Source organism: Meleagris gallopavo, chromosome 11, assembly GCF_905368555.1.
Source record: "Meleagris gallopavo chromosome 11, MGAL_WU_HG_1.1, whole genome shotgun sequence".
In the NCBI taxonomy this organism is placed as follows: Eukaryota; Metazoa; Chordata; class Aves; order Galliformes; family Phasianidae; genus Meleagris; species Meleagris gallopavo.
In genome coordinates this window covers 19,277,128-19,289,363 of record NC_139414.1, presented here as the reverse complement: position 1 = coordinate 19,289,363, position 12,236 = coordinate 19,277,128, and the positions used below count along the sequence as shown (strand labels likewise).

The following is a 12,236-nucleotide window of genomic DNA, read 5'->3' as shown; positions in this document are numbered from 1 at the left end:
TACTGGCAGCACGTCTAGCAGCAGGCAGCTGATTGGTACTTCTTGGAGAAACTTAACACAGTGGATGTGTGGTTAGTTGTTCTCTCATAAAAGAAGTGAAAATATTCTTGTTTTTACTTGGGGAGAAAAGAAAGTTGAAATGGCAAAATAATAAAAACTTAATTTAGTAATATTGCCACGTGCTACCTGTTAGGTGGATGTGTGACATGTCAGTGATACCCACCTGTGCCTAGAGACAAAGATCTCCCCGCGTCACTATCTGTGCAGCAGCCACCAACCTAAGCAATTTACCAACTAAAACAAAAGTACCACCTGGAAAAACGACCATGGTGGAAAAGAGAAGCATCAGTACCTACTGCTCTCTTCCATGGAGCTGTCACCATGAGGACAGACCTGCTCTTCCATCACTGGGTGGACCTGGCTGTATGCTGTTTATTTCCCCTGTTCTGATCTATTCCCCCTATGCTGCTATGCACCACCGTTAGTTGGGGTTAAATACAGGTTTTGGGTCCACCCTAATTTGCACAACATCCTCCCTTTCATGGAATACACCTCTGCACGTGGCCTTTTGGGCCAGCCCTGCTGAAGGAGCTCACAGCTTTGGCTCAACTTCTGGAAGGCCCGTAGTGCTTCGCTTTCATGTACTTGAGTTTAAATTCTTCACAATAGATCCACAAATACGTCACATCACAGATTATGATCAAATACTTTAAAAGGAACTTGAAGAGAGTGCTATGACACAATCCAAGGCTCTGCTGCACGCTAGGACTGCACTGTAGCTTCTTCACACATAAGGAATGGGACAAAACAGCCTTATCGGTGTAAACAAACTCAGGCTGAGCAGCTGCTGGATGTTTTCAATAGACTTCCTGGTAATGGCTGGTACAATTTCATTAGGGCTTCTCGTTTTATTTAATAAAACATTGGATGATTTTATTTGTAGTACAGCAACAGGTGCAGGAAAACAAAAGGCACATTTCCTGATCCGATTGTGTCCACAAAGAGTCCATTACTCATGGGCTGACACAGTGGGCATTCATTTTGCCATGCGTATTTCTTACGTGAAAATAATGACCAGGCAAGAAAAATAACTGCTTTATGATAAAGGACTTTGGAGATGAGTTAGAGTTAGCAATAGTGCAATGCAAATAGTTTCAGTGTAAATTCAAATGAAGAGCGAGATAAAAGTATTCAGTTGATACTGATCACGCTTCAGATACAGATTGAAAGACACGGTACAGGTGGTATCCATCATTAATCCTCGTCACTCAAAACAGGAACCAAACACAGAAAAGCCTGAGCTTATGACCCTAGGGAGTACTGTGGAGCCAGGACCCCATGAAGTGTGCAAGTGCACTCCATTTCGGTTCCCCTTTTTAGCTGCTTGTCCCAGTGACCAACCAGACAAGAACTGGGTTTTATGAAGTACTGCTGCCATGTAACGTAATTTTCAGAGCCTTATACTTCTGTTTTTCTTCCAGTACTCTAAGATACTCTTAATGACAAAGACAGGTACAGAAAAGACTGCAGTGCCATGATGAGCACTGGGAAAATCACGCCTTTTGCAGTGAGAACATGCTGCGATCACACAAATCGAAATACTACTTCCAAAAAACACATCAAGGCTGGCATCAACCAGCCAGAGCCTCTTATTCTGACATGCTAGTGTCTTCTGAATGGGAATAACATGCACATAACAGCAACAACAGAAAGAACCTTCCGTGCCTTCAAAAATCAAGCAAGAATATTTCTTCTCATCTCTATACCTTCAGTAACAAAGCAGTTTGTTACCTTTACCTGTCTCCTTACTTCTTCAGAGATGCAAAACCTAAGATGAGAAAGAGGGAATCCACATTGTGCTTTTAAAAGGCTCTTGAGTACACGGAAATATCTTGTAAATGGTCAAGACACTGGTCAAGTATTTTCTTCATTAAAAAAGAAGATGTCCCTTAGCACACATTTCTTAGTTAACTCCTTTATTAAAATCTTCATAAACACCCTCCTGTCCTTCTGAGAGGTGATATTTCAGGGACAGCAAGTGCACAACTGCATGCTCATCAGGTCATTGCAAAACCCAAATTGCTAATCCTGTGCTGACAAATCATTTGATGATTAAGGCATTAAACCTGTTCTGCTAGGTAACACCCAGATAAAGGCAAATCCAGGAAACAGAGAAGTATACAGGAAAGGCTCTATCAGATGGGCACCCATCTCCACATCTCCCACAGCTGGTCTCCTGCTAGCTCTGCTCATGGCTCTTATGTCCATTCAGCCCCAAATTGACTCAGAACCCAAACCTTCGGAGTTTCTCATCATAATTTTTCCAGGAGTTCACAGCCTATACCTTTGCCCTCACGTGACAACAAAGTGCATAAATATACATTTGATCTCCCGGTTCCCACGTGGCTTGAGGCATCCCAGATATCTATGTATGACTTCTTGAAATACACAAGGATGAGATGTACATCTCTGCCTTTCTGAATAAAGGGTAAGAAGGCAACCAGGTTTTGAAGCACAACAAAGCCAAGATAGGAAGAACTGGGGAAAAAGATTTGGGGCTGACTACCTAGGAATCATTACCATGATGGGATGAACACGGGTTAGGAAGTTGTGCTTGTTATCTGCAGCTGCCTTTGTGTCAAGGGAACCTCCTGGCCCTCAGTCAGGCAGTGCTGAGGATGAAACAGATGCAGCAGAAACTCCACTGCAAGGAGAAACTTGTGAGCCATGGGGCTGAAGTGCTGAGCTCTGTCACTGGTGGAGGTAGAGAGCAGAGCACAACACTGTTCCTTGAGAAGGGTGCTGGCTGCATCCAGTCTCTCTCCTCTCTGTTTCTTTCAGAAATGGATCAAGTTAGATTTAAAGTTAAAGCTCTGCCTTGTTTCCTTTCCCATTCTCCTAAAATCCTACACTCACAGTTAAGTTTAACAACAGAAACCAAACAGCAGAAGGAACCAGAACCTGAAGAAACATCTATGAAAAATTTCTTTTAAGTACAGGGGACACAGAATCCCAACATGATTTTGCAAAGCAACTTTTGCAAGAGGTCAGCTATATCATTTCAAGCACCCACCTCCCAGAAGAGATCTTCAATGTTTTCACACACAGCTGCAAACACACATTCATTTCTCAGCCTTTCTGTAGTTGTGCACACGTGAATGCAGCTGTCTTAGTCGAGCAGGATGGGCTCAAGTCATTATTTAGGAGGACAGCATTTGTCAAGTGCCTGCAAGTTTTCCTGCAGAGTTGTAAACTGAGCAGACACTGAAGAGGAACCTGACCTAATTCAATAGAGAGTGCAAAATGAGCAGGAACTGCCAATGCAAAAGCAATGCATTTGGTCTTGATGGCATCCATCTTGCATTACAGCCTGCTTGAAAAATTCTAACATTAACTTGGGGTTGCTGGGTGCAGTAAGATTATCCCAAAGCACAGGGCGTGCAAAAGCGGCTGCCAACGCCGCCCTCCAACAAAAGAGAGCTACACCGAAAGGGTCTCTGTGAGCCTGTGGGCCACACAGAGCCTGCTCAGAAAGCTTGCAGGGCACTGAGCTGACACACAGGACTGTGCTAACATCTTTATCAGCAGAAAAAATTCCAGGGCACCTGAGAGGAAACTGCTCTGAGAACAGGTCTCACCAGGTCTCACCAGCCACGTGGTACTTTTGTACAGACAGGCCAAACATTCAGACAGATTCAGCACTGATTTAGTCTGCAAGAAAGGCAATTAAAAATGCTTCCCTCTCAATGGACACCAAACACACTAAGAATACAGCCACCCTGATGTTCTGACCCTATAAAAGATGTCAGTTAAATTGGGTACAGCATCGCATCCAGAATGCTCCCAAACATTTAGCTCTCCTAAGCCTGACTACATCCCAGAAACCACATGTCCTGCCTACATTTCTGCAGGTCTCATCTAACAGATGCCACTGACTCCTGCCAGCACCTCACTGAGGCCGGCTGGGCAGCAGCACTGCCGCTCACTGATCACCTCAGGCCTCACCTATCCACCTCCCACTCGCTGACCCAAGCCAGCCCGGCGCTGAAGCTCTGGATGCCGTCCTGCACATGGGGCAGGAGCTGCAGCAATGAACTCGCAGCCCCCACGTCATGTCACTCATCAGATTTGTCTCCAAGTTACCATACACATCATAGAAAAAAGAAGAAAAAAAAAAGAAGAGGCAGCACGGAGTTACAGCTGAAAGCCACAGCATCGGGCAACTGAGGGAACAGCGCAGCCACAGCAGGACATGCTCTGCTCCTATGTTTGCTGCTGGATGTTGGGAATTAAAGCAACTAAAGGAAACCAAAAGTAGGCTGATCTGGAAGAGGAGAAAAGCTGTTATTGCTTTTTTTTTTGTTTTTTTTTTTTTTTTTTAATTCTATTAAGTAGATTGCTACAGGATGTCCAGGCTAAAAAGCCAACCCATTTAGAAGGGTTCAAGCTCTACCTTCAGTATTATGTACATCATTATCTTTAGGAAGACAATAAACCCTCTCCTAATCTGCTTCCAAACTTTTCTTAAGTGCTGAGAGCCTCAGGGGAGGGCAGAGCGAAGAGAACCGTTTGCAAAGAATCCTTTCGCTAAGACAAGGCTTGCAGGGAAACGTCCCTTCCCGTGCGCTGCGTGCCGCGCGGTTACGGGGAGGGAATCCCCAGCGGGCAGACGGGGTCGGGCAGGGATTCCTCCGCCGGGCGGCGGGGCCGCACCCCGACACGCGTCAGCGAAGGGGCGGGCACGGCCGCCGGCTGAGAGCGCCGGGAGTCCCCGCCGAGAGGCAGCGCGGAGGGCCGGCCGCGGCAGGTGGGTTCTCTGAGGGCGGGGAGCGGGCCGGCCTCTCACAGCCGCCTCCTTGGCCCGGGGCGCGCCGGCGGGAGGCTCCGGGAGCGGGGAGCCCGGTGGGAGCGATACGGACACGAGCGTTACGGACACGAGCGTTACGGACACGAGCGTTACGGACACGAGCGTTACCGGAGCGGCGGCTGCGAGCAGCTGAGCGCCGGGCCCGATGTCTGCCATGCGGGAGGGCGGGCGGCTCTCGGGCCGCTCCGCGCCGTGTGATCGCTGTGCGGGGACGCACATCCATCACTTTCCATCACTTTTACCCAAGCGAGAAGGCAGAAGTTTTGGGCGCCTTATTGCAGATAAGGGGTAAAGGAGAAAACAAGCAAAGCCGCAGAACAGCAGAGCGAAAAGGGAAAAGAGTGCTTTGCTTTCGTCTGCGGTTGTAAGAGCTGTAGAAACACCAGCCTCGCCCTCCTCTCTTTGCTGAAGAAACAGAAGGCGGCACGCCTAGTTTTTGCTAATATGCTGCCGTCCTGCTTGTGACTGTCCTGCCTTCCCTGCCTCCTTGCATTCATATAGAGAATTTACAAATGGAAAGCGCTGTTACAAGAAAACTTCTGCCAACTTGCAGGGGAAAAGCAGCAATGGGAGGTGTGTAGTGCTCTAGCACCACGCTGCTGCAGGGGTGCACAGAAAGCCCCAACCAAGTCACAGCTTGTTTACATTGGATCGGCACAGTTGTTAGATTTTAACGACCAAAATAAGGATGCGTTGGTTTGCTGCCTTTCTGCTTGTGGGATATTCCCACAGTCTCAGTTCCATGTGGATTCTATGAGCGTAACAAACCGGGGGACCACAATGTAACACATCCCACGTGTTGCACAATTTCTATCCTGTGTGGTTATGAAGGAGCTGTGAAATATCCAGAAAGACCGTCATGCTTCCTATGGGGAAGAAACACCATCAACCTCATTGCAAAACCTTTCATTAGGAAAGTAGCTAGAAAAATAAGTTTACACTGATCCTTTAACTCCCAAGAGAATATAATTTGAGGAATATTAGGCACTTCTTGACAATTTAATCATTTGAAGCTTTCACCCTTATTTGAGGAAGCTGGAGAATTCAGGTGTAGCTTTAGTAGTTGCGATACGGAACAACACGCTGGAAGAGCTGCCCCAGAAATGAATGTCTACAAACATTTTTTTCTTTCCAGATATGAAGCACCGTGCCCCGTGATACTTATTGTGCTGCTGCTTACCGTTGGAGGATGGCTGCTCTACTCTGTGAGAATTGCTCTAGCCGGTACCACCAGCCCCAGCTCAACCAGCCGCTGGAGATCAGCTGCATGCTGCTTCTGGTCATGTTTGGAAAAGTGTGCCTGGATTTCTTCATGCTGCAAGTTAAGCACAAGAAAGTGAAAGTTAGTTTTATGGGATATTTTTGTCTCTCTCTGGCACTTGTTGATTTCATACTGTTGCTGAATATTGCTGTCATCCTCTACTTCGAGGACTTTGCACTCTGGGGTGTCAGATTTACCAAGTACCACATCTGCCTGTTTACTCAGATCATTTCTCTTACTTACGGTACTTTGCATTACCCGGTGTATCTCGTGGCAGGTCTGGATTATTACATGACTATAACCCAAACCTCTCAGTTCCCCCAAAGAGGTCAAAGATTATTTTACATTTTTGTTGTGGTTTTTATATGGATCTCAGTTTTTTTTTGTATTCTGAAAGTTCCTGCCATCTATGAAGAACTAGAAATTCGGAACCATTTCTCTCCTTATCAGTGTCCCCTCTACATCAGCGTGCAGAGCTACTCGGTCTCAGTTGCCATGCTGGTTCTCATAGGCATGGCCCTCGTGGTTTGCTGGAAGGAAATGATCACCATGCTGCTGTCCATGAGGGTAGCCTCCTTTGCCAGCCAGCCCGTCCTGATGTTCTCCTATGTGTCCGACAACAACAGCACTTGTTTCAAGCGGCAGCTTCTGACCAGACTCCTCATCTGTTTTCTTGGTACTTGGGCACCTTTTGTTCTTCTCCAGTTTATCATCTTGTTTCTTGGTGCTTGGATTCCAGCCTACATGGAGATGAATGTCCCTTGGCTGTACTTCATCAACAGCTTTCTTATTGCAGTAGCATACTGGTGTCGATGTCACGATGTGGAATTGACAGAGGAGATGTGGTCTACAGATCCATTTGTCAGCTGGAAATTCTGCTTTATGCCATTTAACAATGAAAACACAGAGACAGCTGAAAAGCCAGGCACAGTAATTGTAATCTGTTAACGAGATGCTGACTGAAAGGACTGCTATGGCTGTGTGTACTTTGATGTTCTGTGACACGTCCTTACAGATAATACAAGGAAGCATCTCCAGATCTACAATCCACGGGGAGAAAATCCAACATTCATGAGTACAGTAAGGAATAGTGCACCAGAATGCGGGACACTGCACACTTCTACACTGGGCTTTATTTCCATTTCAGAGTATTTAAGAGAAGACCACTATTTACATAAAATAGGTTCTTGGTTAAAGCTGGTGTTTATTACTACAATTTTACAATTGTTTTAAATTGAATGATCTCAGGTTTTACAGTATAAAATGCATCAGCCCTTAATAGGCTGAAGCTTTTTATTATCAGTTACATTCAGGTGACCTACTGTCAAGTTCAAACTGCTGTGGTTTTCGTCGTCGTTTTTTTGAAGTGTATTTTCTTGTTAAACATTTTGTTAGTTTAAGTTTTTTAGCATGGTTAATGAGGAATACGTTGTTTTAGTTATTTCTGTAGGAGGTATAGCTTTAAACTTTGTTTATGGAAACTACTGCAAGATGTATGCTGTCACAACTACGAGAAAGGCAGTGTTTCATTATTTCCTTGTTACTGTTCCTCTAAGGTATGTAAATGCACATTAAAAACTATTTAATTAGTCACAGCAATAAGAGCTTTAATGCAAAACAAATACAAACATGTTTAATATGAGCAGTTGGACTAGACCCCCTATGCTAAGCAGATGCATCTACTCTTAGAAGGTGACGTGAGTACATGCCAAAGGGTAAAGGATGGGTTGGACTAGAATAGAATCTACGTTGGAGCCAAAATCACACTGACATTAAAGTAGTTAAATTTGCTAAAGTGTGCCTACTGCAGTAAGGGAAAGCCTGTTCAGACTTCCAAACTATTTCATTAGTTTTCAAGTTCTTATACAGCTTCAGGAAGCTCTTAAATTTACAGGGGATAGATAAATAAGTGATCCACAACCCAAGCAGACAAATGGAAGTAGTATTTATTTCTGAAGCACTGAACTCACAGTACAATATTGTATTGAAGTAGAAACTATATAAGTAAATTATGTTGTAGGTTGGTTAATCATTCACTCAGATTCACAGGGAACAATGGTATCACACAAGAATACTAAAGAAAAATCTGCAGATAACCAAAGGTGCAATTACAAGCAAATTTAAGCAGCATAATATAAGGTGCTTTGTTTCAGCATTTGTATAATCAGTTTAAACATTAACAGACAGATTAAAGAAATCTCACTTCTACTGGTGATAACAAATGGGAGAATCTAAAATTCATTCACGTGCTAATTGGTAATAAGAAAGTGCTTTAAAAAATGATTCACAAGGTGAAGATCATCTGTTTTTACATAGTTCACTGTGCTCTTCAACTGCAGAATTTAATTTTGGGGCTACCAATTACATTATTACGTATTAATTATAGACAAGATTTAATTGCAGGATTTAGTGATACATCAGCAATACATGTGCTAGAATTTATTATAAAACAATATTCTAGTATATCACTCCATGATAGGAATTCACAATCAAATATCATCTATTAAAGCTTATATTTCTGCAATGTATCAAAGTCCAATTTTCATTTTACTGCTTTACCCCACACAGTGCTTCTTGCACCATTCACTAGGGATCAGCTTCTTTGAGGTTTCAGTATCCAGAAGGACAGCATTTTTAAAGCAGCAGAAAATGGTTTCTGGAAAATCCATTAAAAAGGCCATAAAAAAAAACAAACAACAGTAAAGGATAAAAACCTTTAAAGTTTTAAAACTAGTGTAATAAGAGGCAGCAATGTTTGCAGCAAACAAAGTTTGAGGAGTTTGGCATTATGAAGTGTTTCATCATTTATGCAGGATGATGTATCTGGAGGAAATTCTATTTCCACCTTAGAAGTAGGGAAGCATGTAAAATAAAACAGCTTTACGGAATCATTCCCTGCCCCCAGTTCCCAGTCACTTCTAGCTAGAGTTTGACATGCTTTAGGATAAAGTATGTCTTAAGAGATCTTTCAGGTTTTACATTAACCTGACACCCACTGAGAGGGACTTGACAAAATACCAACAAAACCTAGTTCCAAATGTAGCAATGCGCCAGGCATTTCAGAAGGTCTTGAAGTAACTTATTTGTACCAACTCAGCCAGCAAAGGAAAATATCTCATTTTAAATTCACTTAATCTTGCCTTCATCTGGTTTTATTTCAATAACGTACATTTCAGATCCCTTTTGTGTGGTTAGTCTCACCCTTCTGATTCACTAATGCAGACAGAACTGGAATTGCAAGAAGCTGGGTAAGGTTCAGACGTATTTATCAGATTCTCAACTTGTAATTAACGTTTACACATTCTCATCTATTCTGATGCTGCAGAGTTCCCTCAGTTGCTGCACTGCCTCTAAAGCCATTTAAAGTTTTTAAGACTGTGTTTTTACAGGGAAACCACAACACGCAGGCAAATCAGTTATTGATGTACTGATGTTACATAAATGAGTTACCATAGAACTCTCTTCCAGACTCTTTGAGAGAAAAAGTCGAAGAGGATCAATCTGCAGGCTGTCATTTATAGCTACCACATAAGTAACAGCAGCACTACGGGTCTACACAGAGCCCAGCTGTGGTGTCTAAGCCTACTGACAAGTAACTGACTTAAAACAGATGAATAGCATCTCATTTTAAGCCCATTTTTATCTTTGACATTTTGTGCAGGGAAATACCTGATCCAGTTGTGATCTCATCCTATTATCCTCCTAACAGCCTCTTTTCCACTCTCGGTGCACTTCCTTTTATCTGGTGCTTCTGGGAAGTCTGAACACTGGACCTTGAGTCAAGCAATATAACCAAACACCATTACTCTGCAGAACAGGATTACAGTTTCACTGCAAGCCTGAAAGAGGAGAAGCTATGTTAGGAAGGTGCTAAGACCTGAAATAATATGAATGATAGACAACCACTAAAATCTATACGTTACTACCTGTGTCGTGACAGCAACTAGTGACTTTATACCACACAAACATTTTACTCTCCTTTGATTCTTACAGGATTATATAAAATTAGTGATAACAGTGGGTAAAGTATTAACACTTCGTGAGAAACTTCTGTACTTTCCTCATACCAGAGCCCCTTAAAAATCAATGTTGATTTTAGTGAGCTGTTCTATCTTTTAATGAAATTATTTGGCACTTATCAATAAAACGATCTTTACACGTCTCTCCTGATCAGCACTGGTTTGCTAAGACCACAAAGCACAGAGAATGCTTGAAAGGGAAGCTGGCTTTGCAGAATGTTTCACTGTTGTTTTTTTTTTTTTTCAACCATACACTTTGCAAAAAAAACCCAAAAAACACAAACTACCAGAGGATGTTAACATTCCAGCTGCTAAAACACTGACCAGGTAGTGGAGGAGAGCACAAGTGCTCCCACACACGGACAGGGCCTCACCCACAGAACAGCTGTGTCATAAATTACTTGTATTTGTGCTTCTAGTGCAGTTCCATTACCATAAGGACACTCTCCTTCAGAATCCACAAGCAACAACTTCAAGCCTCTCAACAACCCTATGTAAAAAGTGCTTTTTACACACAACTAAAGTACCCCTTAAATATTACGTCCAACTCAAATATTGCATTCAAAGCAGTATTTGTGATCACCACTCTACAAATGTACATTTGTGCTCAAATTACAGTTAGATGGAAAAAGCTCAGAGAGCACCCTTCTAGACCCTTGCCTTAGATCAGTGGCTGCAAAAGTCACACTGTAAGCCTACTACATATCTCCTACCACAACAATATTCACACCTTTAATTTATTTTTTTTTCTGTCCTTAGCTGTAAGAGACCAGTTAGCAAAAGATATAACCTCCAAGTGGACAAGTATCTGTGCATAAGGTGTAACAGAGGTTACACAAACCTACACAGCAGCTTAGGGTGGGCCATCAATATATGCAGAAGTGCTGACCACGAGACCCAGGAGACAAGCATGACGCAAAATCCTCCAGCCAATACAGCCGAGACCCAAAAGTGCAAGAAGCACATTCACAAATCTATGAATGGAGAAGAAATGGCACATGAAAGAGCTCCATGTTTAGCTCTGTCCATCCCTGGTCCACCCAGCATTAACAGAAGCAGTGTATTTAAAACAGAACACATTAATGTGACTGCTTCTGTCCACCTCTAGTAAACTAAGTTTGGGAAAAAAATAAAAGCATTCTAAAAGGATTCTTTTGCAGAGTCATTATCTGCATCCTAGAACAACTGACAAGAACCAGAAATCTGGTTAGATGACTCTATATCTAAATGTATGCTAACTCTCTCTGCCATACTGGTAAGAAAAAATAAGCCTGCAAGCTTTTATATACATGATTTTAACATGAATAGCCTCAATCAAATCAGCACAACTACTTGTATTATAAATTATGTGGATGCTTATTTATTTGTAAAACTCAGACTCACAGCTCAGCTGTCACTGCATTCTTTGATGGCCTACAGCTATACAGTTGTTAATGTGTAAGAAATCTCTTACGCTGTTATCGAGCTGTTTCTGCACTGAGATTGTGATGAGAGCAGTCATCTGTAACAGGCAGCAAGTGGAACAGTATGTCATGCAGCAGCATGCTACAAGGTCTCCATACTACACAAACTTCTGCTCAAACTACAGTTAAGCAACACCTGAACATTTCTTTACAGCTAAGATCAAGATAAAGAAGCAATCCAAGGCTATTATAAATCTGCTCAAATACTTATTTGTTCACATTTCTTTTCTTTCGTCCCCACATCTGCTGTTATGAAGGTCTCCTGTGCTATCCAAAAGGCTGGATTCTGAATTGTGGCTTATTCAAGAAGTTATTAGAGAAAAAAAATTATATTTGCAGGGAAGAAATGAGGAAATGGATGCTTGCAGGACATCAGCTTGAGTGATCATACTGACTGAAATGTAACAAAGGTTTTACCTTCCACCTTTTCTGAAAAAAAATGACAAGGATTAATGAATATAATGGATTTACTATTTAAAAGCTCTCATTCTTGTGATCCAATCCAACCGAGTTTAAATTGACAAGATGATTTTTTTAATTCTCCATAAAAGCAAGGTGATAAAATCTTACAAATATGCCAAACGTGAGGCACGAGCCACGTTTGCTGGGAGAAATTGGCAGTTCAT

At 42.6% G+C, this 12,236-nt stretch overlaps 2 protein-coding genes across 3 annotated transcripts in view; one reads left to right on the top strand and one right to left on the bottom strand.

Moving 5' to 3' along the window:
- The first annotated feature begins 4,723 nt into the window (after positions 1–4,723).
- On the top strand, positions 4,724–8,162 carry GPR160 (G protein-coupled receptor 160). The gene is made up of 2 exons (XM_085232661.1): positions 4,724–4,807; positions 6,003–8,162. The coding sequence occupies exon 2, from the start codon at positions 6,057–6,059 to the stop codon at positions 7,074–7,076; it is 1,020 nt and encodes a 339-aa protein (XP_085088787.1). The 5' UTR covers positions 4,724–4,807; positions 6,003–6,056; the 3' UTR covers positions 7,077–8,162.
- PHC3 (polyhomeotic homolog 3) overlaps positions 6,035–12,236 on the bottom strand; it is a 32,958-nt gene continuing 26,756 nt past the window's right edge. Inside the window, exon 16 of one of the 2 annotated variants that reach the window (XR_014885422.1) lies at positions 6,035–6,182. The gene's annotated coding sequence lies outside the window, so the exon portion shown is untranslated. Of the gene's footprint in view, positions 6,183–8,054; positions 9,968–12,236 lie in introns of those variants that run through there. The other variant, XR_014885421.1, reaches the window with a different exon arrangement.

Coding starts and splice junctions, on each gene's coding strand:
- GPR160 (XM_085232661.1), top strand. CDS start 6,057: ATGGCTGCTCTACTCTGTGAGAATTGCTCTAGCCGGTACCACCAGCCC.